At 53.1% G+C, this 26,862-nt stretch overlaps 2 protein-coding genes across 2 annotated transcripts; one reads left to right on the top strand and one right to left on the bottom strand.

Annotated features, from left to right (window-relative positions):
- The first annotated feature begins 2,333 nt into the window (after positions 1-2,333).
- On the top strand, positions 2,334-13,887 carry LOC135456536 (solute carrier family 2, facilitated glucose transporter member 5-like). Its single transcript, XM_064730438.1, has 13 exons — positions 2,334-2,605; positions 3,261-3,380; positions 4,871-4,969; positions 5,439-5,599; positions 6,560-6,684; positions 9,044-9,196; positions 9,275-9,400; positions 10,375-10,562; positions 11,103-11,213; positions 11,473-11,574; positions 11,738-11,813; positions 12,085-12,212; positions 12,905-13,887. The coding sequence occupies exons 2-13, from the start codon at positions 3,330-3,332 to the stop codon at positions 13,136-13,138; spliced, it is 1,554 nt and encodes a 517-aa protein (XP_064586508.1). The 5' UTR covers positions 2,334-2,605; positions 3,261-3,329; the 3' UTR covers positions 13,139-13,887.
- Positions 13,887-24,903, bottom strand: CA6 (carbonic anhydrase 6). Its single transcript, XM_064730440.1, has 10 exons — positions 24,857-24,903; positions 23,771-23,862; positions 22,549-22,731; positions 19,470-19,618; positions 18,444-18,539; positions 17,888-17,954; positions 17,286-17,443; positions 15,801-15,924; positions 15,335-15,433; positions 13,887-14,828 (listed from the first exon to the last, which is right to left on the bottom strand). The coding sequence occupies exons 1-10, from the start codon at positions 24,895-24,897 to the stop codon at positions 14,215-14,217; spliced, it is 1,623 nt and encodes a 540-aa protein (XP_064586510.1). The 5' UTR covers positions 24,898-24,903; the 3' UTR covers positions 13,887-14,214.
- Positions 24,904-26,862: the final 1,959 nt, after the last annotated feature.

Raw genomic sequence — 26,862 nt, 5'->3', positions numbered from 1 at the left:
TGGGATGCTGATTCACCATTGTGGTTTGGGGATGCTGATCCCTCTCCCTGGTGTTTGGGGCTGTCACCATTGGGTTTTGGGGATGCTGATCCACCATTGGGATTTTGGGGATGCTGATCCCTCTCCCTGGTGTTTGGGGGCTGTCACCTTTGGGGTTTGTGGGATGCTGACTCAACATTGGGATTTTGGGGATGCTGATCCCTCCTCCCTGGGGTTCAGGGGCTGTCACCATTGGGTTTTTGGGGATGTTGATCCACCATTGGGGGTTTGTGGGATGCTGGTCTCTCCTCCCTGGTGTTTGTTTGGGGACTGTCACCATTTGGGTTTGGGGATGCTGATCCCTCTCCCTGGTGTTTGGGGCTGTCACCATCGGGATTTTGGGGCTCTCCTGAGGGAAGCAGAGCCCTGTGGCTCCCCAGGGATTGGGGATGTGCTCAGGCTCCAGCAGGGACAGCCCTGCCCACAGCAGGGCAATGCCTGGCTCACAGCTCAGCTCCTGGGCTTGCTCTGTGCCTTGGATCACACTGGGCAGGGGCTGGGGCTGTGTGTGCCATTTGGAGATGATGTTTTACCTCATTCACAGCTCTTTGCTTGTGTTTTTCAAGTATTTTCTCTGAGTTTTACAAAATAAAGGTCAGTTTCTTTACCAGGACAGTGCCCAGCGTTGCATTTGTGCAGCACAAACAGGATCTGCTGTGGTTCTGGTTCCAGAGCCCAGCTCTCCTGCTGTTCCCTGCAGAGCCTTCTCCAGCACTTTTACTGTCCTGCAAACTGAGTTTGCCTCTTAATCATTTTTTTCTCCCTGAAGATATCAAGGTTTCATAGGACCCAGCCTTGAGCACACATGGTGTGGATAAATAAATCACGAGGTGAGGGTAAATAAATCATTAGGTGAAGGTAAATAAATCCCTGCACACCAGGGGCTGGGTGAGGGCAGGGGAGTCATGGGGAGCATTGAACATCTCCAGGCACACAGGGATGGGGAGCAGATGTAAAACCTTGGGATGTGCTGCAGCTGAGATGGAAAATGTGCTTGTAAATGCTGTAAAATCAGCTCTTTGCTCGTTCCTGGCCCTGCCCTTTGCCAAGTCCAACAGGATCCCAGCTGCTGGAGGTGTCACAGCCCTGCAGTGCTTTGAAAATCCAAGAGTTTGATTTACTGCCCTGTCTCCCTGCACCAAGCTCCTCCAGGATCATCCCCGTGCCAATGACAACCACAGAGATGTTGCTGCCACGCTCCTGCTGTGTTCGGAAAATATTCCAACTCTTCTGCTGCCACAAGCAAATATTTGCTGTGATGAAGGGGTTCTGATGACAAACACATGTGATCTCTTTGATTCCTGCGTGTTTTCAAGATTATTTCTTCAAGTTCAGGAGCAGAGTTTAAAGACCATGATAGAGAATTCTCCTTCCCTGCATTTACTGGGTGTCAGAGCAGCTGTCAGAGCTCCCAGAGGGTGACACTGCCTTTGAAGGAGTGGGAATTTGCTCTTTTTGCAGTTTAACAACTCTGGGGCAGAATTTTCCCTCTTGGCTGAGGATCTGTGAAGGTGAGGGCAGCAGGAGCTGATCCCTGCCGTGGCAAGCTATAGACACTCACGAATGAGACAGCAAACCTGAACCAGTGTCGTGAGCTGTTTATTCAGCACATCAGTCTCAGTGCATTGTTAGGACAATGGAGACAGGATGTTAACAGCTCTCTGATCTAAAGGAAATGCCAAGGGGGTGTTGCATTACAGCATAGCATAAAGCCATCTCAGCCTAGGTTTCAGCTAATCACACATACAGCAAAACATATTGACAAAAATTGTATCTAATCATGTGAAACACACATAATGATAGTTAACACAATAGCTCGTTCATGAGAGACAAAGCACAGAGACGCATTCATGCTAACCTTGTAAAGATATACATTAAATAACCTTGTTGCAATCTACGAAGACACATTACAAAAGTCCATTGTGCTGTTTCTCACGTCTGCTCTACTGCTCAGAAAACTTTTCGCTGCATTAGCAATGTTCACAAATCTGCTGTCAGAAGCCTGCCTTTTTAACCACTTTCTCAAAACCCTCTGATTTTATGAACGCCAGCAATCGCCACCAGGACACCTGGGAACAGCAACTTCAGGCTCTGAGAAGAAGGGCAAGAGAAGAGACAATCAGCGGGGCTGGGCGCTGAATCGCGGCTCAGCGGGAGCAGCGGGCTCTGCTCGGCCCCTGCTCGGCCACGCCGCTGCCACGTGGAGCAGGAGGCGCTGCCGCCAGCCCGGGGCTGTGCGGGGCACGTGGAGCGCGGCAGGAGTTGCTCAAGAGGCGCCTTTTTCTGAGCTGCCCAACGAAAACAGGCGGAGCAGCAGCGCGGCAGGGGCCGTTCTGGTTCGTCCTGCTGCTGGGGATGCCCGTGAGCGCGTCTGTGATAAACCCTGGATTGTAGTGGATGATTAACCAGGCTCCAAAGCCATCCCATAACAGAGGAGAGGCAGCAGCACGTGCTGCGCCCTGCCTGGAGCGGGGAAGGAGCTGCTGTGGAGGGGACAGCCAAGGAACAGCTCTGGGAGGATGAGCCCTGGGGGCTGCAGCGCTGCCTGAGCCAGCTGGGCCGCAAGGTAGGACAGGGAGCAGCGTTTTGTGTGCAGTTTGTCTGCAGGGAGGTGGTGGGGTTCAGCTGCAGCTCCCTGGTGCCACAGCTGCTGGGCAGCACCTCTGGCTGCTGCAGCTCCATGGGCTCTGCTTGTCTGTATGTCCAGATATGGGGGAAATTGGCTCATTGTACCAGCTTTGGTGAAGATCTGCCCCTTCTCCCTGGAGAATTGGGCAGCACCTCTGGCTGTGCCACCCCAGCTGCAGCTCCATGGGCTCTGCTTGTCTGTATGTCCAGATATGGGGGAAATTGGCTCATTGTATTGTACCAGATTGGGGGAAAATCTGCCCCTTCTCCCTGGAGAACTGGGCAGCACCTCTGGCTGCTGCAGCTCCATGGGCTCTGCTTGTCCATGCACAGATATGGGGGAAATTGGCTCATTGTACCAGACTGGGGGAAAATCTGAACCTTCCCCATGGAGGGGTGAGCCTGTGCCCCTCTCACTGGGCAGCACCTCTGTCTGAGACCGCATCTGGTGGAAGAACATCTGTCACTGGTACCAGAGCTGGGAGAGAATGAAATTGCAGCTGTGGGGAGTCAGGCAGGGAAGGGGATGATCAATCAGTGCCGGACCCTGGCAGGGTTTGTCTGGGAGTCTCAGGAGGGGTTTCTCTGTGCAGGGCAGTCCATGCACCTGTGGCTGCTGGGAGAAGCCGTGCTCAGCATCTGTGATCCACGCACCCAGCAGCATGAAAGGAGGGAAGCAGGACAGCTCCGAGGGCACCCAGGGTGCCAGGGGGGTGAGTATGGTGCCTGCCTGTCCCCAGGGACACGGGGACACCTGGGGGGACCTGTGACGAGAGGAAAGACCCTGATTTTGGGCTGAGAGGTTTCTGTTCTTGAGCCCGGTTTGTGTCTGCCTGCAGTGCTGCACTGAGTGATTGTCTGCAGCTCTCCCACCCCATAACTCCTGTGGGACTTTTCCTTCTGTGGGACTTTTCCTTCTGAGTCACTTTCCCCTTCTGTGTGTGAGTTTTCTTCCCCATTTTCCAATCAGTTTTTGCTGCAGGTGCTCCTGGACGGGGCTGCCTTTCCCAAAGAGGAGTCTTGCCCAAAGCACTGCTGGGGAGTGCCAGAGGTTTTGTTGCAAGTGCTGGATGTCAATGATTTACACCAGTGGCTCTTGTGAGCTCCTGGGATCTGGTTAATGAGAGCAAGGAGCTGCTTTTCTTCACCCATGAGGGAATGTCAGCAGCCTCCTCCCAGAAAATGGAACTGGAAGCCTGAGCCTCCTTCCAGACCTGAATTTTGATCTCCTGTAACACCTTAAACCCTGCAGGTCCCTGGAGCTGGGCTGCCAGGGATGCTGAGGGACAGAAAAGAGCTCCAGCAGCAATTTGGACAAATGTTCAATTAGGGAAGGGACAGAGAACTCGTGTGGGACCTGAGCCGAGAGCTGGGACAGAAATCCTGGCAGCCATCAAGGCCATTAGGGCTGGAGAGGGTGGCAGCAAACGAGATTAAAATGAAAAATGGCTTTATTGACGTAGCAGCAGCGAGATGCATTAGTGAGCTGTAAAACCCAGCCAAAGAAAACCCCAACAACCCAACTCTGTCAACACAGCCCGGGGCTGAGCTGCAGCTGAACTGCTGGGAAAAGGGAATTGTTCTGGAGGTTTGTGGGCCTGGGGAATGTGTGCCCACGTCGGGGCGCCGATCCTGCTCAGATGGCAATCCCCTCCTCTGTCCCAGGGCAAAGTGCAGCTCCTGTGCCCTCAGCAAGCCCTGGGGGTTGCCTGGATAAATTCTAATTGGCTTCAGTGGCAATCAGTTGGATCCATAAATAGCTCTGTCCCAAAATGCAGAGGAAAAAAAAACCAACAGGAAAGGGATTTGGCCACTTAATGCAAAAATCACTTCTTTTTAAGGCTTTCCTGTGCCAATATCCTGTATTATCGCAGTGCCCAATTTGCACATTGGAAAAGGATAATTGCATAAACCTTGTTCCCTGCAGGGTGGTGTTTTAAGAATGGTAACTTGGAAAAAAATTAATCATCCAAATGACTCATCAATAGCAGCAAAGCAGAGTGAATTACTCTAATGGCTGTGGGCATATCAAGCAGAACAAAATGAGCTGTAATGGAAACAACCCATTGGGCTTTAAATGCAGCAAAATGAAGGGAAAACACAGAAAGCAAGGCTTTGTGTATTCCATTGTTTTTACTGATTGTTATTAATGCCTCAGAGCCACTTCCAGGGGGGTGCTGATGGTTCTTCTCCCCCTCTGCAGAAGATGACGCTGCCCCTGGCCCTGGTGGCTCTGATTTCTGCCTTTGGCTCTTCCTTCCAGTACGGCTACAACGTGTCTGTGATCAACTCTCCTGCCCCGGTGAGTGCCTGAGGGCCCCGGGCAGGGCCGGGGTTATGGCAATTCAATTAATTGAATTATTTGAAAAATAATTATGAAAAATTATTTGTGGGGGTCTTGTCCTCTCTCTGTGTGCCTGGGAGACAGCTCTGGGAACCAGGCACATCCTACAGGGCAGGACAGCCTGCAGGAACACAGGCTTTTCATCTTCCTCCTCCATCCTCCTCCTCCACTCCAGGCTCCTCTATACTCCTCCTCCTCCCCAGGCTTCTCTATCCTCATCCTCCTCCTTCATCCCAGGCTTCTCCATCCTCCTCCTCCATCCCTCCCTTGCACTCATTTCCAGCTCAGCCATCCCATTTTTCCTCAGGACAGTTGTTTTATGGCAGGGTTTTATGGCAGAGCTTTATGGCCCTGAGCTGCTGTTATCTAACCCTCCCAGCACAGGGATTGTCCCTCTGTGCCAAATCTGCTCTGTGCTTCCTTCCAGTATATGCAGGACTTCTACAACAGCACCTACCTGGAGAGGACAGGGGTGCCCATGGACAGGGGCTTCCAGACCCTGCTCTGGTCACTCACAGTGTCCATGTTCCCCCTGGGTGGCCTCTTTGGGTCACTCCTGGTGTGGCCCATGGTCAACAACTGTGGCAGGTGGGTGAGAGGCCCTGCCCTCCTTTTGGAGAGAATATTGTGGGAACCCCACCTTGCCCAGCCCTTCAGCTGCCTGAAATTCCCTCTCTCTCACACCTTGGGGCTGATGGAGAGCAGCTGGGCTCAGCCCTAAGGGTTGTGTCCCCATAGGGAAGGGATTTATGGGGTTCTGGTATGGCCTGGGCTCAGCCACAAGGGTTTTCTCCCCATTGGGAAGGGATTTATGGTGTTCTGGTGTGAGCTGGCTCAGCCACAAGGGTTGGTTCCCCTGGGAAGGGATTTATGGTTCTGTATGGCCTGGGCTCAGCCACAAGGATTGTCTCCCATTGGAAGGGATTTATGGGGTTCTGGTATGGCCTGGGCTCAGCCACAAGGGTTTTCCCCATTGGGAAGGGATTTATTTGGTTTGGTATGACTGGGCTCAGCACAAGGTTGTTCCCATTGGGAAGGATTTATGGTCTGGTATGGCCTGGTCAGCCACAAGGATTGTCCCCATAGGGAAGGGATTTATGGGGTTCTGGTATGGCCTGGGCTCAGCCACAAGGGTTTTCTCCCCATTGGGAAGGGATTTATGGTGTTCTGGTGTGAGCTGGGCTCAGCCACAAGAGCTGTCCCCCATTGGGAAGGGATTTATGGGGTTCTGGTGTGAGCTGGGCTCAGCCACAAGGGTTGGTTCCCCATTGGGAAGGGATTTAAGGGGTTCTGGTATGGGTTTGGCATGGAGTCAGTGGGCAAGGAAAGTCCTGGGGTCAGATCAGGCCCAGCTTCTGCTGCTCAGGCTTCCTGAGAAATTTCACTTTGTTCTGGAGGCCTTCATTGCCTGCAGGAAAAATGTGGCCATTGCCATTTCCTCCTTGAGCAGTGTTTGGCACGGTGATTAATTTGAGTTTTGGACAGAGGGGATCTCTGTGCAACTCAGCAATGCCCAGCTGGATCCTCTCTCCTGCTGCTCCCTTGCAGAAAGGGCACTTTGCTGATAAATAACCTCTTCTCCATCGCTGCTGCCATCCTCATGGGGACCTCAGAGCTGGCAAAAAGCTTTGAAGTGATCATCCTCTCCCGTGTTCTCGTGGGAATATTTGCTGGTAAGTGGGTGGTGAAGGGGGAGCAGTAAATATTTCCTTGGCTGTGTAAAGGTGTTTTATTCCCCCAGCAGATGCTCTCACAGGTATCTCACTTTGGGATCTGCATGACAAGGCTGCACTTTAGCCTGGTGCAGAAGGACCGAAGATCTTTGGGAGATAATGGGAGTGGAATTTGAGCTGCAGGGAGGAGATGTGTGTCTGTAAATGCAGCAATAAACATCTGCTGGCACTGCAGCTCCAAACCTGCTGAGGATAATCTGTTTTCCCAGACAACTTGAAGCAGATAGTCTGCTTCTTTCCTTTTTAACAGAACCAGAATAATCCATCAAAAGCATTGCCAGATCCAATAATCCAGCCCTGGAACTGGCTGTTCTTCCTGCAGCAGAAAAGAAATGTTAAAAGGGAGAGCAAAGGGCTCAGAGCCCCCGGGTTTCCTGCAGAGGGAGGGAATCAAGGATATCTGTGTGTTCCTGCTGGATTGGCAGTGCTGGAGCTGCAGGAACAGGACCTGTAAGGGTCCTAAGAGCATTTAGGCTCAGTTAATTGGCTTTGGGCTGGTGAGACTGGCACACTCCATGGTTTGTTAATGAGCTGGGCTGGCTTGTGAAAACAAATTTCCTGCCTTAGCTGGCCAACTGTAATTGCTGCATGCACAGATCAATTTGCTTTCCTGAGCCAGTTTCTTGTTTTCCTTTTTTTTTTTTTTTTTAATCCAATGGTTTTACCTTGGCTTTTGACTCCCTTAAACCTGGCAGCTGCCCTCAGCACGGAGCTTGGGATAAATGCTAAGGGTCCTGTTAAATGTGATCCCTCTCTGCAGTTATTTATAACCCACAAATCCAGCCTGGCTGCCCTGGCTTGTCCTTCTCAGGCTGGCCTGGCCTGAACTGGGGCTGGGGAGCACCCAGGGCTGGCACCCCCTGGCACTGTGGTGGCTCTGGTTTCTGTGCCTTTAGGTGTGACAGTGGCCACAGGGTGAGGGGAGAGACGAGAATGTTGACTCTGTGTTTTAGAAGGTTAGATTTATTATTTTATGATATATATATATATTACATTATAACTACAGTAAAGAGAATAGAAGGGAAAAGTTCATCTCAGAAGGCTGGCTCAGCTAAGAATGGAATGGAGTGGAATGGAATAGAATGGAATAGAATGGAATAGAATAGAATAGAATAGAATAGAATAGAATAGAATAGAATAGAATAGAATAGAATAGAATAATTACAAAAGCAGCTGGCTCAGACAGAGAGAGAGAGAGCCAGCTCTGCTGTGACTGGTCACTAAATTTAAGCATTTACATGAGACCAATCACAGATTTACCTGTTGCATTCCACAGCAGCAGTTTTACATGTTGTTCCTGGAGCTTCTCAGCTTCTCAAGAAGAAAAAATCCTAAGAAAGGATGCGACATTTAGGCCTTTCAGCTTTCAAATACCAGCCTGATCACCTTTGGCTCCTGGAGCCCAGGGGCTCTGGAAAGGTCAGATGAGAGTTGCCTGTGGTCATTTGATCCCAGGAGTTTGGGAGCTGCAGGATTGGCAGCACAGGGTCTGGCTGGGGTCACTGTGGGCAGCCCTAGAATGTTCCTAAAAATAACCCGAGTCCCTGGTGCCCTTATTAGAGCATAAACACCCATTCCAGCAGGCCACCTGCAAGGCATCACAGGCCAGCAAAGCCCTCAGCACGGCCTCACCCAGCAGGGAAGTTCTAAATCCAACACAGAGCCATTTCCTTCCACTTTCACACCAGCGTGTCTGGGTGCTGATTTCTCTCCTTGCTTTAGAGGAAGCAAAAGGTTCCTCTCTTGTATTTGGAGTTGGTTTCCAAACCTGGAGCAGCACAGCTTTCCTTTGTGTGCCTTGTGCTGCTCCTGGCAGAGCCTGCTGGGGGAAGCTGCGTTCAGGGGGATGAACACTGAACACTCAAACCAAGAAACCCCCAAATATCTGCTGGCTCTGCAGGCAAGGCAGGCTCCTGCCCACCCTGGCACACCCCACAAGTGCTTTGCTGCCCAGAGCTGATAACCTGGGCACTCAAAGCAGAAGGGTTTGGCTGTGAAGTTTGCACCCTGTGGTTCATCAGGGATCTGTTTTGCGGCCCATGGGCAATCAGCAGCTGGCTGAAGGCTGAGCTGCATGTCTGACGCTGCTCCCAATTTGTCTAGGTAGTGGCAAAGAAGCCAAGAAAATAGGAAAGAAACAAGAAGAGAGCAAAAGAGTCAGCTTCAGTGTGCAAGCTCGTTCTGGAAGTAGTCTGCTAGAAAAAGGAACCCCCAGTTGAGTTTCCAATGTGTTCATGCACTTGATTCAGTAACTGGCCAATGTAAAAACCAATCCTTTTGTACAACTCTTGACTTCTAGGCCTGGCTTCCAACGTGGTTCCCATGTTCCTCGGAGAAATGTCCCCCAAGAACCTGAGAGGAGCTGTGGGGGTGGTGCCGCAGCTCTTCATCACCATTGGCATCCTTGCAGCCCAGATCCTGGGGCTGCACGGCATCCTTGGCAATGCCAGAGGTAAAGCTGCGGCCCAGGGCCTCTCCAGGCTGCCCAGGGTGAGGATTTCCCTCTCTGACTGCTGTGACCTTGCTGCAGGGTGGCCTGTGCTGCTGGGGCTCACCGGGATCCCGTCCCTGCTCCAGCTCCTGGCACTGCCCTTCTTCCCCGAGAGCCCCAGGTACCTGCTCATCCAACGGGGCTCCGAGGAGCAGGCACGGACAGGTACAGCCCCACGCTGTGCCCTGCTGCCAGGGCAGGGCATGGGGCTGCCAGGGAATGGGCTGGCTGTGGGATGGGGATGGATCTGCCTGTGGGATGGGCTGGCAGCGGCACAAGGGTGGGAAAAGGGAGCTGGGAGGGGATGGGTCCTGTGACCATGTTCACAGGGGTTTACAGGATGAGGGAAGAGACATAGATCTGACTCCATGTTTCAGAAGGCTTGATTTATTATTTTATGATATATATATTATATTATACCTATAGTAAAAAGAATAGAAGGAAAAGGTTCATCTCAGAAGGCTAGCTAGGAATGGAATGGAATGGAATGGAATAGAATAGAATAGAATAGAATGGAATGGAATAGAATGGAATGGAATAGAATGGAATGGAATGGAATAGAATGGAATGGAATAGAATAGAATGGAATGGAATGGAATAGAATAGAATGGAATGGAATGATAACAAAGGCAGCTGGCTCAGACAGAGAGAGAGCCAGCTCTGCTGTGACTGATCACCAAATCCAAACATCCACAAGAGACCAATCACGGATCCACCTGTTGCATTCCACAGCAGCAGATAACCATTGTTTGCATTTTGTTCCTGAGGCCTCTCAGCTTCTCAGGAAGAAAAAATCCTAAGAAAGGATTTTCATAAAGAGATGTCTGCGACAGGGTCTGGCTGTGGGACAGGCTGGCAGCACAAGGGTGGGAAAAGGGAGCTGGGAGGGGATGGATCTGGCTGTGGGATGGAGAAGGGAGCTGGGAGGGGATGGATCTGACTGTAGGATGGGCTGGCAGCACCACGAGGGTGGGAAATTCTCCACTGCTGGGGGTGGAATTCTCGGGACACTGCTCCTTTCCTGGGTGTGGGGATGCCCAGGTGCCCAGCACACTGCCCAGGTGCCCACCCTGCTGTGTCCTGCTCTGAAGCAGCACAGCTCTGCAGCCCTGGGGCTGTCCCTGTGCTCTCCCCACCAGCTCTGCAGAGGCTGAGGGGCTGGCAGGACGTGGAAGAGGAGATTCAGGAGATGTACCAGGAGGATCGCTCTGAGAAGGAGGAAGGGCAGTTCTCTGTGCTCAGCCTGTTCACCTTCAGGGGCCTCAGGTGGCAGCTCATCTCCATCATCGTCATGATGGCAGGGCAGCAGCTCTCGGGGGTCAACGGGGTGAGTGGGGAGGCACAAACTGGGGCTGGAACCTCAGAGAGGGGCTGGGGGCACAAACTGGGGCTGGGGGCACAAACAGGGCTGGGGGCACAAACAGGGCTGGAACTTCAGAGAGGTTCTGGGGGCACTGCTGGCACAGGGCAGTGCTGGCACAGGGCAGTGCTGGCACAGGGCAGTTCTGGGGGCAGTGCTGGCACAGGGCAGTCCTGGGGGCAGTGCTGGGGGCAGTGCTGGCACGGGGCAGTGCTGGCACAGGGCAGTGCTGGCACAGGGCAGACCCCCGAGAGTGCCCCTTCACTCAGGACATGCCCAGGGTCACACAGGGCTGGGTCAGGCCTGGCCAGTTCCAAACCCAGGACAAGGTGCAGGCTCAGTGCCCTGTTAATGATCACTGGAGTGTTTCTGGAGCAAAGTGCCCACATCCCAGCCAGAGATGGACAGATTCCATCCTGGGGCTTCTGTGCACCAGTGCCAGCATTTAAAGCAGTCCCCATGCCCTGCCTCAGGCCATGCAGTAACACAGCTGTGGTTCTGCTGCAGGTGTTCTACTATGCAGACAGGATCTTCGAGTCAGCAGGGGTGCACAGCAGCAGCATCCAGTATGTCACCGTGTCAATAGGTGCCATCAACGTGGTCATGACTCTGCTGGCTGTAAGTTTGTGCTGGGGCTCTCTGAGCTCTCCCCTGCCCCTGTTTAAATTAGGTTGTGCTCATGGAATCCTTCCAATCCAATGGTTTGGGTTGGAAAGGACCTTAGAGATCATCTCATCCCACAAACCTTCCACTGGAGTGTTATTTGCACACTCTGGGAGGTGTTTTCCATGACAGATGCCCTGTGGTGTCCCTTGGACAAAAGCATCTGCAGCAATTGCTGAGCCCCTGGTGTCTGCCCCTCTCCTGTCTCCTCCAGGTTTTCATTGTGGAGTCCCTGGGGAGGAGGATCCTCCTCCTGGCTGGCTTTGTGCTGTGCTCTGCCTCCTGTGCAATCCTAACCCTGGCCCTCAACCTGCAGGTGTGTATGGACGGCTCAGCTGGTCCCTCCCACGATTTCTGTGCCTGATCCTGGCACTGAAGGGTGACCCTGCCCTGGGACGCCCTCAGACCTCAGTGTGAGCAGCTCCCTGCGTGTGCAGGGCATGCTCAGCCACCCCTCAGCTGTGCTTCCATCCTCACAGAGCTCTGTGTCCTGGATGTCCTACCTCAGCATAGTCTGTGTCATTGCCTACATCATTGGACACGCCATCGGACCCAGTAAGTGCCCACAGCCTCCCCCAGGAGCTGGGTAAAGCCAGGGGCTGCCTTCAATGTCCAACCAAAACCTTTGTGGGGCTCATCCAGGGGGGCTCAATTTCGTCTCTGCGTGGCCATGCCCTGCGCAAGCCATTTCATTGCCCCGTTTTTTCCTTTAAATTGAATCCTTATTTGATTTGCTGATGGCTGAAGCCACTGAGATGAGCAGTGTAGTGAGGAGCTCAGGGTGAGGGCACTCCCTGAGGGGTGCTCAGCTGCAGCTGCCCTGCAGGTCCCATTCCTGCTGTGATGATCACCGAGATGTTCCTGCAGTCGTCGCGGCCCGCGGCGTTCATGGTGGGCGGCTCTGTGCACTGGCTGAGCAACTTCGCCGTGGGTCTGCTCTTCCTCTACATGGAGGTAAGAACCCAGCACAGGGCTCGGGCCTCCTCACCCCTGTGCTCTTGCAGAGAGGCTCTGGGGAGTGTGGATGCATTTGTTGGTTCCAAATCCCCTGTGTGGGATGTGTTACAGGCAGGACTCTGATGCTGCTCAGCACTGTCTCATCACACCTGCCTGTTGCACAGGCTTTAAAAGAAAGCAGTTTGATTGCCAGGTCTCATCCTGAGCTCAGGAGCTTGGAAAAGATGGCAAATTCCCCATTTTCCCCTGCAGGATGTGCCTTGAAGGGACAGTTTTAGGTTCTGAAATCTGGATGTCCAGTTAAACTGCCCCCACAGCAGTGACCACAAACTGCTGCAGGCCCTGACTTCACCCTGGGCAGAGGCAGCTGCTGAGTTTTGTGTGAGTTACACAGCAGACCCTCAGCCTCCTTTCCCAGTGAGTTTCCAATGAACCCCTGGTGCTGGTTGGAGAATACAGAATCTAAAACCTCCCCAGCTTTGGGTTGTTCAGGCTAAACCACGAGCACCTCACCGTGGCAGCATTTCCACAGGCAGGGCAGGGCAGGGCCAGAGCAGGCATTCCCAGCTGGAATGCTGGGATTCTAAAGACAGAATTTTGACAGCATTTCCACAGGCAGAGCAGGGCCAGAGCAGGCATTCCCAGCTGGAATGTGCCCTGACCCCTGCTCTCTCCTGTCCCTGCCCCAGGCTGGGCTGGGGCCCTACAGCTTCCTCATCTTCTGTGCCATCTGCGTGGCAACCCTGCTCTACATCTTCTTCATCGTTCCCGAGACCAAGAATAAAACCTTCATGGAAATCAACAGGATCATGGCCAAGAGGAACAAAGTGGAGGTGCAGGAAAGCCAAGAGCCTAAAGATTCCTACCCCCTGAAGGTAGGAAGGCAGGAAGAGAAGAAATCGCTCTCCAGCACTGAGATGTGAGCCAGCTGTGCTTGGCCTGACAGGATCTGTTCAGCAGGAACACAAATCCAGGGATTCCTCCTTTGATGCTGATCTGACAATCAGAACTGTTAGGGCAGGAAAAGACATTTAACATCTAATCCAAAGCTAATGCTGCCAAATCCTCCTCTTGTTCCAAGGAAAAGGAAATGTCCTCAGCCAGCTCAGTCTGTGACCAAGGAGCTGATGAGTGTCCCCGGTGTTTGTCCTGGTGGCACATCCAGGGGACACACGGCAGCCCTTGGGCTGGGTGGGGGCAGTTGTGTGCAAGGAGAGCCCTAAACTCCTCTGGGGAACTGTCACTTGTGTGTTTGAGGGTCCAGCAAGGGAAATTAAATTCCATTTGGTATGTCAGTGTGCAGCCCTCTGTTCTGACAAAAGCAGAACTGTTGAGCAGCTTGGCATGGATCTTGTGTAGTAGATGGAGAATCCCTCACATGATTTACTTTAACCCTAGCAAATCAGTTTATAGCTGCAATATACCTGGTGCTCAAGTTTGTGATACGAGTGTTGGAAAAGGAGCTGTTTCCATGCTCTGTCTCTGCATCCCCTACAGAAAAGAAGGCAAAGTTGTGCCACAGGCCAGGGCACAGGGAGTGCACAGGACCTGTCCTGGGAGCTGCCCGGCCACAGCTCCACATCTGCTCCTGTGGGACACAACTGCAAGGGAAGGGTGCTGAGTTGGTGCTGACAAACAGGAGGAGAGACAAGCAGGGAGGATGGCGAGAAACTGAGACTGGGAGATGGATGGGAGAGAAATTTTATTTGAGAAAGCAGCTCATTTGAGCAGAGAGCAGCTCTTTGGCATGAAAAAAAAATCTGTGTACGGAGATCTAAATCAACCCCCTAGAGAGATGTAACAAGCCAGGGCGCTGGGCTGTGCCAGATTCTGCAGTTCATTGCTTTTATCTCACAGATGGAGGTTTTGGTCTCTTGGAAAAACACCCTGGAGCACCAGGAGTGCAAAGCAGGAGGGGAAACAAGCAAACCAGCTCAGTTTTTCTGATTTTCCCAGCCCGCAGCTGGGGCTGTCGGGGTGCCCTGAGGCCGGGCTGTGCTCACTGGCAGCTGGTGTCAGGCTGCAGAAGGACGCCCCCGAGCAGGGCCATGGGGGTCTGTCCCCAGGCGATGACATCCCCCGCGGGCTGCCCCGCTCTGCACAGCGCCAGCGCCCGCACCTCGGCGGCGCTGAGCACTCTGCTCCACAGGTGCACCCGGCTCAGCCAGCCTGCCAGGCCGTTGGAGAACGTGCCCAGCAGAGGGTCCCTGGCCTTGCCGAGCAGCAGCGAGCCCCCAGCCCGGCTCACGTAGCCCTTCTGGATGCTCCTGGCTTTGCCAGCAGCTCCGTTGAGCCAGAGCGTGGCCGTTCCCTCCGGGGCTGCCCAGGTGACGCAGTGGTGCAGCCAGCCCTGTGCCCCATGCTGCAGGGGGAAGCTGAGGAAGTGCCCTCCCAGCCAGAGCCCCAGCTCTGAGCCCACCGTCACCTCCAGCTCGTGCTCGCTCTCCCCAGTGGAGTAGGACAGGACGGTCTGGCTGCCCTGGGGCTGGGCTCTGCTCCAGAAGCACAGCGTGAAGGCTTGCAGGGACACAGCACGGAGGGGCTGCACCTCCACAAAGCTCTCGACGTTTTCCACGGGGAAGTAGAAAGCTGGAAAGGTGCTGGATTCGGTATCTGAAATAACCCAAAAGCCAGCAGTTACATTTCCTGTAAAGCAGCCCAAATTCTGGAGGATGGCACCACAGAGCTGGTAGGGCTGTGCAGTCTGAGCTCCCAGGTGTGCTGTGTGTTGTGCCAGCAGGGAAGGGCTTTGGAATGATGAAAAGCTGAGCTGAGCTCCCCCACACAAACATTTGGGCAAAAAAATGGTTTTCCCTCTTTCCTCTCTTTTCTCATGCTGTATAAAATAGAGGTGAGGGTTATTTATCCTGGGGGAACTGAGCTGAGCATTTTTACTGTTTGTAAAAATGTGTTCCCATGTGGCAGGAGAGAGCTGCAGCTGCTATGGGAGTAGCTGGCTAAGGGCTGGCCTTGATGATGGTGAAGGATTTCCATCAGCAGGCCCAGATATGGCACAGAATTCTACCTGGGTGTGCCAAAGCTGTCAATGGTTTGGGCCACCAAGCTCAGCAGGGCTCTCCATCCTCACCAGGTGAGGGGACTCAACCTGTGTGTCTTACCTGCGTGGCTCAGTCCATTCAGCAACTCTCTCTTCATGTCCTGGAGCTGCATCTGGATTTGGTCCAGCCTGAGGGTGAATTCCTCTGGATCACACTGTGCTGGAGCAATCAGAGAGCTGAACTTACAGAGGGCTGGCACCTGCACAAGCTGCATTTTCCAACTGGAGCAGAAGCTGTTTCAAACTGCAGCTCCTCTCCTTGGTGTGGCTGCCCAGCCAGAGCTGTTCCTGCAGCTCCATGCACCAGACACAGCCGAGCTGAGGCTCCCGACGTGGTACCAGGTGGCACCAGCTGCCCTGGAGGTGTGACACTCGCAGGGCAGGGCTGGCACACACCTTGAACCAGGGGAGGCACAGGGACAGCTCCACCCGAGCAGGGACGCTGCCCTCCCAGCCAGGGGACTCCAGCCTGTCCAAGCACAGGGCCTGGCAGTGTCACACCCTCCCCCAGTGTCCCCCGGCCCTACCCTGGCCCCGCTGGGCTCGGAACGACGCCTCCACCACGCGGCCCCGCAGCGGCTGCGCGTGCCGGTAATCGTTGCGCAGCGTGTGGTTGTGCCAGTCCAGCAGCGTGTTCTCCAGCAGCTGCACCTGCCACGGGACAGGCACAGGGCAGGGGGGCACGGGGACATCACTCAGGGCACAGGGACATCACTCAGGGATGAGGGCACTCGGGGAATCACTAGGGACGGGACATCACAGGCATGGGACATCAGGGACATCACTCAGGGCACGGGGACATCACTTAGGGCACATGACACAGGGACATCACTCAGGGCACGGGGACATCACTCAGGGACGGGGACATCACACAGGGACAGGGCACGGTGACAGGGGACATCACACGGGGCATGGGGACATCACACAGGGCATGGGGACATCACTCAGGGCACAATGACACAGGGACATCACTCAGGGCATGGGGACATCACACAGGGACAGGGACATACATAGGGCACAGTGGCATGGGGACATCACACAGGGCACAGGGACAGCAGCTCTGCCTGGAGCTGCAGTGCAGAATGGGACAGGGACATCACAAAGGGCACGGGGACATTACACAGGACACAGGGACATTTCAGAGGGCAGAGGGACAGCAGCTGTGCCCAGACCTGCAGTGCAGAATGGCACAGGGACATGGCAGAGGGCACAGGGACAGCAGCTGTGCCCAGACCTGCAGGGCACACCCTGCAGCTGGGGATTGCACTGGGGATCACACAGGAATCCTCAGGGTCTCTTGCTGAGCAGCAGCTGCGGAAGGGACAGGACTGAGGGCCCTCATCAGCCAATTCATGATAAGGGCTGGGAGAGTTCTGAGCTCCTGCCTGAGGATAGCAGGGATGGAGATTCTGCTGCTATTCAGTGCTTTTCTCACAAGTGCCCTCCAGCCTTCCCCTGCCAAAAAGAGTATTTCTTTTTCAAAGAGAGCACACTGTGATCTCCCACTACTGTGGTCTCAGTTTTATCTTTTTCTTCTCCTGGAAGAAAATGTTTCTGATGCTTCTTTATTATTTATTAACTTTAAAGCATTGCTTTCAGTGTGAGTCTAGACACAGAAAAACCCTGAAATACCTTCTAAAATCTGCCAATTATTCTGTAATTATTTTAATGTTACGAATGGCTCTTTTTCGGTGGTTTTTTTTTGGCTTGGTTTTTTTTCCAGGGGGACTCTCTTGCAGTAGTTTTTGCCTTGTTAATCTCATGGGTCTCTTCCTTTTTTATAGTGCTCCAGGGTGGCTGAGCTTTGCTGAGCAGAGTTTTGTGATCAGTCACCAGAGCTTGGTGACAGCTGCACAGCCTGGCCCTGCTGCCATGCAGAACGACAGGCACCTGGAACTGCAGGAATCCACCCCAAATCTCTGTGGGAGAGGTGCTCCAAGAGCAGTGTGTTCCCTGGAGGGCAGAAAGGGAACACCCAGAGGCAGGAGGAGCTGGGGAGAGGCAGCACTGACCTGAGTGTGGGACAGGACAATGGGCGAGTGGAAGATGGTCCAGATGACGCTCTCGGAGCACGGCGGGGTGGTCAGGGAGCCCTGGTACCTGTAGAAGTGGGAGAGGTTTTCTGGCAGCATGGCTTGGATGTCCAGGGAGCTGAGAGTTGTGGAGTGACCTCCAAAGGAAGCAGAGATGGTATCAGCAGTTAATGGGGAAGTGCTCTTGGAGCTGGGGCTGGCAAACCCCTCTGGCCCATCAGAACTGTGCTGGAGCTGGGAGGAGATGGAGAGGCACGAGAGGCCCTTCCTGGGGCTGTGGTCTGTCAGACAGACATGTCTGGGTCCTGGGGGTGCTGGGCAGTGCTCTCAGTGCTCTGCCAGTGCCTGGGGTGCTCCAGGAGGCACCAGGGGCTCTGCAGGCTGCAGGAAGCTGCTATTTGTGCTGCCCACACCTCCAGGAGTGCATTTATTGCAGCCCTGAGCACCCTCCCCACAGCTCTGGGTGAAATTGTGCAGGGCTGAGGGTGCTCTGCCAGCACAGCAGCAGGAAAAGGGCAGGTCCCAGAGTGTGCACAGGCTGGGAGCTATCAGGGACAGAGGAAGGCACTGCCAGGTCTTACCTGCAAACCTGATCCGTGCCAGTTTGGAGATGAATTCGCTGTAGTAGGTGTTCTCAAAGTGCCCATCCTAAACACAGCACAGACACTTGATCAATGGTGTGACCTGCCTGTCCTTCTCACTGCTGAGCACTTGGGGGGAGACAAAGAGAACAAACACCAGCACAGGTCCCCTGATGGGCTGGACAATGCTCAGGTTTGTACAGCTGGGGCAGAACAGTGAACAGGATTCTCTTTTACTACTTTAAAATCCAAGTGTTCCCACTGGCAAAGCAGGGCTTGGAGGCACCGCAGGGAAACCCCACCTGATATTCATATATATATATATATATATATATATATATATATATATATATATATATAAAAAATACTACTTAAGGGGCAGTTTTCTGGGGCTCCCAAGGGGTACTGGCTGGTGCTGTGTGAAGCCCAGATGGCCCAGGGGAAGCAGCACAGCCCCTAAGGAGGTGCCAGACCCCATGTCCTGGGCCAGCTGTACAAACCTCGTGTCTCAGGGAGGTTTTACCCAGCCAGTGCCCCTGCCCCAGCCTGTACCTACCGTGTACAGGAAGGCCAGCACAGCCAGCCCCTGGGGCTTGTCCTTGGCTTCCTCAAAGCTGGAGTAGTTAGCAGAGTTGTAGTGGACAATGTGCAGCTGCCAGGAGAGAGAGGGGGTCATTCAGCAAGGAGTGATGAGTGGCTCCTGCCTGTTTAGAGGGACACACTGGCGGGACAGACACCACCCCAGTTTGTGCTGTTTGTGCCTCAGAGCAGGCCAAAAGGTTTAACAAGTTTGTGGTGACTGTGGGGGAACACCTCTGAAGGACCCAAGTGCTCTCACCATGGCTTTTCTTGGAGTTTTCTGTGCCAGCACTGTCAGACTCAGCCCTGGCATTTCCCTGCTTTCTGCTTTACCCCTTCCCTCCCTGCAGGCTCTATGGGGTGCAGCCCCCCTTTCCCACTTCCCTGCTTTCCCCCTTTACCTCCCTGCAGGCTCTATGGGGTGCAGCCCCCCTTTCCCATTTCCCTGCTTTCCCCTTCCCTCCCTGCAGGCTCTATGGGGTGCAGCCCCCTTTCCCATTTCCCTGCTTTCCCCTTCCCTCCCTGCAGGCTCTATGGGGTGCAGCCCCCTTTCCATTCTGCCTGCTTTCCCCTCCCTCCCTGCAGGCTCTATGGGGTGCAGCCCCCCTTTCCCATTTCCCTGCTTTCCCCCTTTACCTCCCTGCAGGCTCTATGGGGTGCAGCCCCCCTTTCCCATTTCCCTGCTTTCCCCTCCCTCCCTGCAGGCTCTATGGGGTGCAGCCCCCCTTTCCCATTTCCCTGCTTTCCCCTTCCCTCCCTGCAGGCTCTATGGGGTGCAGCCCCCCTTTCCCATTTCCCTGCTTTCTGCCTTTCCCCCTTTACCTCCCTGCAGGCTCTATGGGGTGCAGCCCCCCTTTCCCATTTCCCTGGCTTCCCCCTCCATCCTGCAGCTCATGGGTGCAGCCCCCCTTTCCCATTTCCCTGCTTTCCCCCTCCCTCCCTGCAGCCCTGTGGGGTGCAGCCCCCCTTTCCCAGTGAGCCCCAGATCCCTGACCCCACGAACCTCAGCAAAGTAGCGCATGCCGTCGATGGTGTGCTCCGAGCCGCTGCTCTCCAGGTCCAGCCCTCCCCAGTGCAGGTGCATCTGCACAGCTGTGTACACACCTGGCAGCCCTCGGGAGATGCTCATGGTGGGTGGCAAGTCGATCTGAACTGAAGGAGGACAGGGTTGGGGGCAGCAGGGGGGGCAGCATTGCCCATCCCTGTGGTGGCACCTCCTGGAAGGAGCAGGCACCGTCACCACCCCGGTGTGGGAGGGAAAACAGGGAAATTTAGAACTTTGTGTGCTTAAAACCTTTCCTGGGCTCAGGCTGGTGCAGGCACAAGCAGGACTGGGCATCCCCAGCTGTGCCTGCAGACCCCTTCTCCCCCTGAGAGCTCTGGGTTTGGCAGCAGGCATTAATGAAAGCTTCAGTGCTCAGCTCACCCAGCTCAGCACATCTGGCACAGGTCTGTTAACCAATTCCTATCCAAGGCAGAAAAAGGGAATAGGAATCAACACAGCCATCTGTTATCACAATTCCAGTGAGGCCCAGCCACTCTGGGAACGCCCTGCAGGTTTGAAAAGGCTGTGTCACTGCTGAAGGGTTTGTGGAGACAAACCTCTTTTCTTCTCCTTGCCAAGGAGAAGTCACAAACCCTTTGTCTTCCTGCTAATTCCCTGCCAGAAATCATAGATTATGTTAATATATCTAGGAATGGAAGTGGAGAATTGCCTCATCTAAATGAAAGCCCCCAGCATGTTACAAAAACTAGCAACTATCCTTGCAAAATGCAGCACAACATATTATTAATTAGTCATAGTTTGGGTTTCTGAGGAGTTTCTTTTGTTTGCGAACTGTTTATAGACAGACAAGACGAAAGCATGTTTCCTTTTAATATCCCAAAGGCTCTAGAGTGGGAAGGATAACATAATCTACCTTTTTCATAAGTTCCCTGCTGACTGCCTTCCATAATGAGGGTTATTTACTTCAAGCACCTCACCAGGGTTTCTACTTTCTACAAAACACAGCCAGGGAATTGTGCTGTGAGTTTGTAACAAGCTTGAGGCTCCTCTAAGACATTCCAGGCAAATATTTGCTGCAAGCACGAGGTGGGGAGCAGCCTGGCTTGCTTCTGCTTTTCTCCCACGTGGAGTGTGAGTGGGGAGTGTGAGTGGGGAGTGTGAGTGCTCCATGGAGTGTGAGTGGCGAGTGTGAGTGCTCCATGGAGTGTGAGTGGGGAGTGTGAGTGGGGAGTGTGAGTGGGGAGCGTGAGTGCCCAGGGAGTGTGAGTGGGAGTCGATGGCGAGTGTGAGTGGGGAGCGTGAGTGCTCCATGGAGTGTGAGTGGGAGTGTGAGTGCGATGTGCATGGGAGTGTGAGTGGGGAGGTGAGTGCTCCATGGAGTCTGAGTGGGGAGCGCGAGCGCTCCATGGAGTGTGAGTGGCGAGTGTGAGGGGCTCCTGGAGTGTGAGTGGGGAGCGTGAGTGCTCCATGGAGTGTGAGTGGGAGTGTGAGTGGGGAGTGTGAGTGCTCCATGAAGCGTGAGTGGCTCCATGGAGTGTGAGTGGGGAGCGCGAGTGCTCCATACGTGGAGTGGCGAGTGTGAGTGCTCCATGGAGTGTGAGTGCTCCATGGAGTGTGAGTGGGGAGTGTGAGTGCTCCATGGAGTGTGAGTGGGGAGTGCGAGTGCTCCATGGAGTGTGAGTGGCGAGTGTGAGTGCTCCTGCTCTGCCCGGCGGTGGAGAATCAGCTGGGCTGGGCAGGGAGAGGGCAGCTGAGCCTTCCCCAGCACTGCTGCTCTGCAGCTTGGCCTCGGGCCATGCCTGCCTGCAGGGACAGCAGCCCAGCCACCCTGCCTGCCCAGCCCTGGCCATTTGGGCTTTGGCTCTGAGAGCCTGTAAGGAGAGTCCTGCTGTAAATCCCTCTGCTGTCCCTTTCCCTTTCAGATCTGCTGAGTGCTTTCCCTGAGAGATTCTGCTGCTCTGTCCCATCTCACTGAAGCCAGTAGAAAAGCCCAGCCTGACTCACAGGAGCTGTGAATAGCACAGCCGTTTGTCTTTGTGCTTTAGGAAACTGCCCCGCATCAGAAAAGCATTGTTGGGAAGTTAACAAAAGAACGGACAAATACACACATGCGGTCAAAAAAGCTAAACCTGCAAGAATTAATGTCTAGGCAGGCAGGGCAGTAGTGCTGACAGAGAGCTCCGGGCTGAACGCTGAGTTGGTGCGGCCACACAAAAGGAGTTTCAGTTTTCAGAGGCACAATCACAGCAGTCTTCCCCTGCTGGCACTTCCCCTGCCTGCCCTCACCCGGGCTTCTCTCTCCTCGTCGCAGGCAGGAAGGAAGAGCTGCTGTGCAGGACTCAGGAGCTGAAGCTTTATGCTGCCATCGCCTCCCCAAAGCACTCATCCTCTCTCCCCTGCAGCCATTAGGAAATTCTCTCATTGCTCATCTGTAGTCCAAAGGCGTTATCCCAACAGCACCAGCTGATGAATTATTTAGGCAATGAATTACAGATTGCAGCAGGGGGATCTGGGATCTCCTAAATGATAAGCATTGCCCTGAAACTGGGTAGCCAAAGGCCGGGTTTTTAACATGTGCTGTGCTTCAGTTTCCTTGCCTGAGCCCCAAAACACCAGTCCTCTGGTGAGGGAGGGATCCCCCTCTGTCTTGTACTCAGGGTGACCTACATCCAACCAAACTTGGGATGCAAAGGTGACATTCCTGTCACAGGATTTATGCACAGGCCAAAAGATGCATTTTTGTGAAAGCAGAGGAGTCAGTGTGCCCCAATGCCACTCACAGCTGCACCCCTGTTGTCTTGCAGCACATTAAAGGAAAGGCTCAATTTGCAATTCTCCAGCTGCATTTTATTCCCTTTTCATGTCCAACAGAGAAAATACCTAACTGCCTTTTATTTGCCTGATTTATTTATGTATTTCTGGAGAGCTTTCCTGCCTGACTGAGGAAAACAGCAAACCTAAGGGAGCAGAATGAGGTGAGAAGGCAAAGTAAGGTGAGTTCAGAACAAGGGCATTGTCTGGGGATGCATTTCCAAGCTGAAACAACAGTTCTGTTCCTGCAGTGCCCCAGCCTTACCAGAGTGGCCATTGTTGGTCATCCTGAGCTGCCCCTGCAGGGGCTCATCGTAGCCACCGAGCTCCAGCTGCAGCTTGGGGTTGTACCTCACCTTCCTCCTCTGGATGTCAATGGGGGACTGCTGCTGGCCAGCACAGTCTGGGAAGTGCTGTGCCCAGTGCTCCTCGTCCAGCTCTCCCTCTCCTGCAGGGAGGAAGGAGGGTGGCAGGGATGTGCTGTCAGCCAGCAGCCCCAGCGCTCCTCATGTGCCGGCAGGCAATGCCAATCTAATCATGGGAACGCCAGGAGCTGCAGCCATTACGGGCTGCTGTGCCTTCCCCAGAGTGGAAATGCACATGGTTGTGTCTGCAGGACAGCCGTGCTGCAAAGTGAGAAACCTGCATTGCAGCAGAGGCTCGGCGATTGCTGGAGGCTGAACCCCCACCAAAGGATGAGGGTGTTCACATGGAAATGGGGATTTAAATGGGTCCCGGCTGCCAGAGGTGAGGAATTGGCTTCTTAACCAGTGCGAGTGAATAGGATCAGGGCAATAGGCAGGAAGGCTCAGCTTGGGATCAGGAACTGACAGCAATTAGCTATTTTTAACTAGGGAGAGAGCAATTGCAATATTGACACTCTTCAGCAATATCCTTTGTTTTAACTTAGCCCACTGAAGATCATAAAAGGATTACCACTTACTTCAGTGAGCTCTGCAAACAAACCCCTGACACAAATCAAATTTAGATAAAATTTCACCAAAAAAATTACAAATACCTAAATAAATACTTAGTGCTCTGTACTGCCTGGGATATGACAATAAAACAAGAAGCAGGCAGTATTTAAAGCTTTTCCTTGCAGGATCATCCACAGGGCAGCTTTTCTTCTAACACATTCTAAAGATTTCCCCCATTGTTTGAACCTCGTTGTGCTGCCAACCCTGACAGTGTGTCCTAACCACACAAAGGAGTAAAAGGAGGTGACATTGAGGAGAATCACTTTCAAGACACGGAGGCATTGCTGAAGTGGAATAAATTGGCTGCTCTGTGATCTCTCGGGAAGGGAAGGGAAGGGAAGGGAAGGGAAGGGAAGGGAAGGGAAGGGAAGGGAAGGGAAGGGAAGGGAAGGGAAGGGAAGGGAAGGGAAGGGAAGGGAAGGGAAGGGAAGGGAAGGGAAGGGAAGGGAAGGGAAGGGAAGGGAAGGGAAGGGAAGGGAGCCTGCAGCCCCAGAGCAGCCCCGTTTTTACCTTTGTATGTCCAGGACACCTCGTGGCCGTGGCTGAGGGGCACCAGGAGCAGGGGGAGCAGGAGCACTGCCACCAGCATGTCTGTGTTGTACCTGCAGCACAGCCAAGGGGGAGATTGGTTAAAAACCCCTCAGCAACCCCAAACTCTGGTCTTCTCCAGGCCTGGCCTTTCCAGCAGCCCTCCTGCCCTCCTCCTCACCCCCAGCAGGACAATGGGTTTGGCCAGTCAGCTCTGCTGGCCTTTGGCTGAGCTGTCCCCACAGAGGGGACAGGTGCCCCGATGGCCAGAGCTGATGGCCCCGGGTCTGTCTGACCCCTGCACAGCTTTTCCTGTGCATTCATTGCTGATGAATGGGTTGAAAAGCTCCTCGCTGCAAGTATGGGTACAACAGAGCTTTGTAAGCAGAAACAGGCAGCCCAGACCTCAGGGCTGCTCCCCTTTGCACAGCAAGGACCAAGGCACAAGGCATTCGCTGGATTTCAAAAGTGCAGAGCGTTCACAATCCTGCTAGAAATCAAAACTGCAGACACTTGGCTCCTCTGAAAATTAGAGACTGGGTCTAAAAGCACTCCACAGCCCTGAGCCTTAGCATTCAAAGCATTTTGCTTTCAACACCTTCCCTCATCACTGGAAATCTAGTTTTGAATGGGAGAGATTTGAAACCTTTGAAAAATTCAGAGCTCTCAAAAACTACTTAGAGTTGAAAGGTGCAGGAGACTGCAGCCCTGATGGCTTTTCAAAAAACATGCAGGAATTCAAATAAAAACTACCAGATCACAGGTGTCTAAATGCTCCTGTCGACTTCTGTGTCTCTTCAGACACTTGATTTCCTTAAAAATGTGTCCCAAGCAAAGACTTGTGTATGGTCCAGTAAAAGTCATTTGGCAGAACAGGGAACAGACCATGAATTCTCTGCCTGCCTTTCTGTATCCTGTCACCAGGCAAATGCCATTCCCTTTGAAAATCCTCCTCCTCCTCCTCCCTCAGGAGTGACACGCTGCTGGCAGCCCTTTCTTCCCAGCTCCTAAACCCGCGGTTTCAAAACAAAAGGGGAGCAGAAATCTCCCCAGGAGTGGAATTTTTACCTTCTATGGAAAAGAACTAGAGATTCCAACAAAAGCAGCATAGCTGGGCTGTTGGTTTCAGGTGACAGGCAGCAACATCAACCACGAGGCAAGAAAACCCAGATCAGTGAAATCTCAGCACTCCGTGCCCAGCATCCCTGCCACTTGTGATAAAATTGGCAATTATTTTCAGGAACAAGGTGATTTTCAGCCGCTCAGCAAGGTGGCAGCAGCTGAGGTGAGTCTGGAGTGAGGGTCAGTCTGAGCTGCACAGAAGGTAAGACCTGGTGTGGCAGTTTGGGGCAGTTTGGGTGGCAGTTTAGGACAGTTTGGGTGGCAGTTTAAGGCAATTTGGGTGGCAGTTTTGGCAGGACAGCCCCCAGGATTCTGCAGCACAGGCAGTCTTGCCCATTCTGTGATTCTATGAATAATAACAGCAATTCACCAGTAAGAGGCACAGGTGAGCTACAGGTGCCATGGGAAGTCAGGTTTCTGTGCTGAAGAAGATACAGGTATTTGACTCAAAATCTTACTCTTTGCAAGTGAATTGTCAATGTAAAAAGGCCTTTCCTGGGTTGCTGGTTTGTGCAGTGCATATTTAATCTTTGGGAACTGCTGTAATATTGAGCTGATTAACCAAATGTGTTTTTTCCCTCTCTCCTCTGAAGAAGTCATTTATTCTGACGGTTGCACTGAACTGTGTAAGGACCAAACCAAGCAAACCTGCCCTGCAATGCACTTCTTAATCCTTGTGTATCCAGTTGTGTAAATAGGCTTTGAAATTAGCTGAGGGCGAAATTTTGGGGTTTTATACCTCTTTGCACTTCAGGATTCCACACGGCAGCTCAGGAGGGTGTGAAGAAGAGTCAGGCACAGGGGATCACCTCTGCACTGGAGAGCTGCACTGGAATTCATTTTTAATGGAGCTTTTGCAGCATTTGTGACATTTCATTGACATCAGAAGGGGCTGTGGGTGCTCAGCACACCCAAACCCCACATCTGTGTTAGCTCAAATTCTTGTCATTAATGTCCCTTCTAACCCAAACCATTCTGTGAGGACACAGCAATCTGTGGAAAGGATTTACTAATTGCACAAAGCATGAATTTCTTTTGGAGTTAGGACAAAACAATAATGTCAATTAAATTCTTTAAATGTATTTGGATATAGAAATTCTAACTAGGAGCTGAATGTTATGGAAGTCCTCCTGTATAAGTACTGCCCACTGGTTACTGGTTCTTGGGGCTTTTTTAGTGGATGTGGTATTAAACCTGGCTGGCCTGAGGCTTGTCTTGGTCAGCTCTTTTGCTGCCTGGATGCAATTGCAGGAGAATAATTTTCTCCATAATAATTTTCTGGAGAGAAGAATGGACAAAGTGCCTGGGCAGCATGGCAGCACCGTGCCTGAGGTGAGCTGGGGGTTCACAGGTGGAGACTGGAGCAGGACTCATCTCTGCACCGAGATTCAGCAGTGAGAAATTCTGATGTTGTGTGTGTCAGCCATGGATATTCTTGGCATGATTTCTTCCCAGCAGCAGGGAAGTTTCACACAGACCTCGGCCTTCCCCCTCCTGCCTCCACTGCAGTAGGAAATAAGCCTTTTATCCCACATCGTTGGCTTCCATGCTCTTCACTTTTATCTCTACAGTTTCCCCTGACTCTTTGCCATCTTTTAAATCCTGCTTCTCCCAGGCTATTCTCTCTGTCCTCGCCGGCCTAAAGCTCAGCTCAAGTCTGACATTCTGAGAATTGGTGGCCACATTAAAACCTTGATGTGGCATTGAAGTGGCTGGCTCAAACCTCAGTGCTCCTTTGACCCAGAACTTGAAAGGGTTAACTCCTCTGCCTCTGAATCAGCAGGAATTCCATCAGGGCTTGCAGTGAGAGCTGCATCACTCGCCAGCCCAGCAAACATTTGACCAGGAACAGGCTGTTTGAAGTGAGATGGACAGAGTGCCTTCAATCAGGCCATTCGGGTTTTTCTGAGTGAGTCTGAAACCTCTTCAAACAGAGCTCTCTCTGCTGAGGT

This window comes from Zonotrichia leucophrys, chromosome 21 (genome assembly GCF_028769735.1).
Source record: "Zonotrichia leucophrys gambelii isolate GWCS_2022_RI chromosome 21, RI_Zleu_2.0, whole genome shotgun sequence".
Taxonomy (NCBI): Eukaryota; Metazoa; Chordata; class Aves; order Passeriformes; family Passerellidae; genus Zonotrichia; species Zonotrichia leucophrys.
Note: the sequence above shows the minus strand (reverse complement) of the source record. Positions and strands in the feature narration are given on the sequence as shown.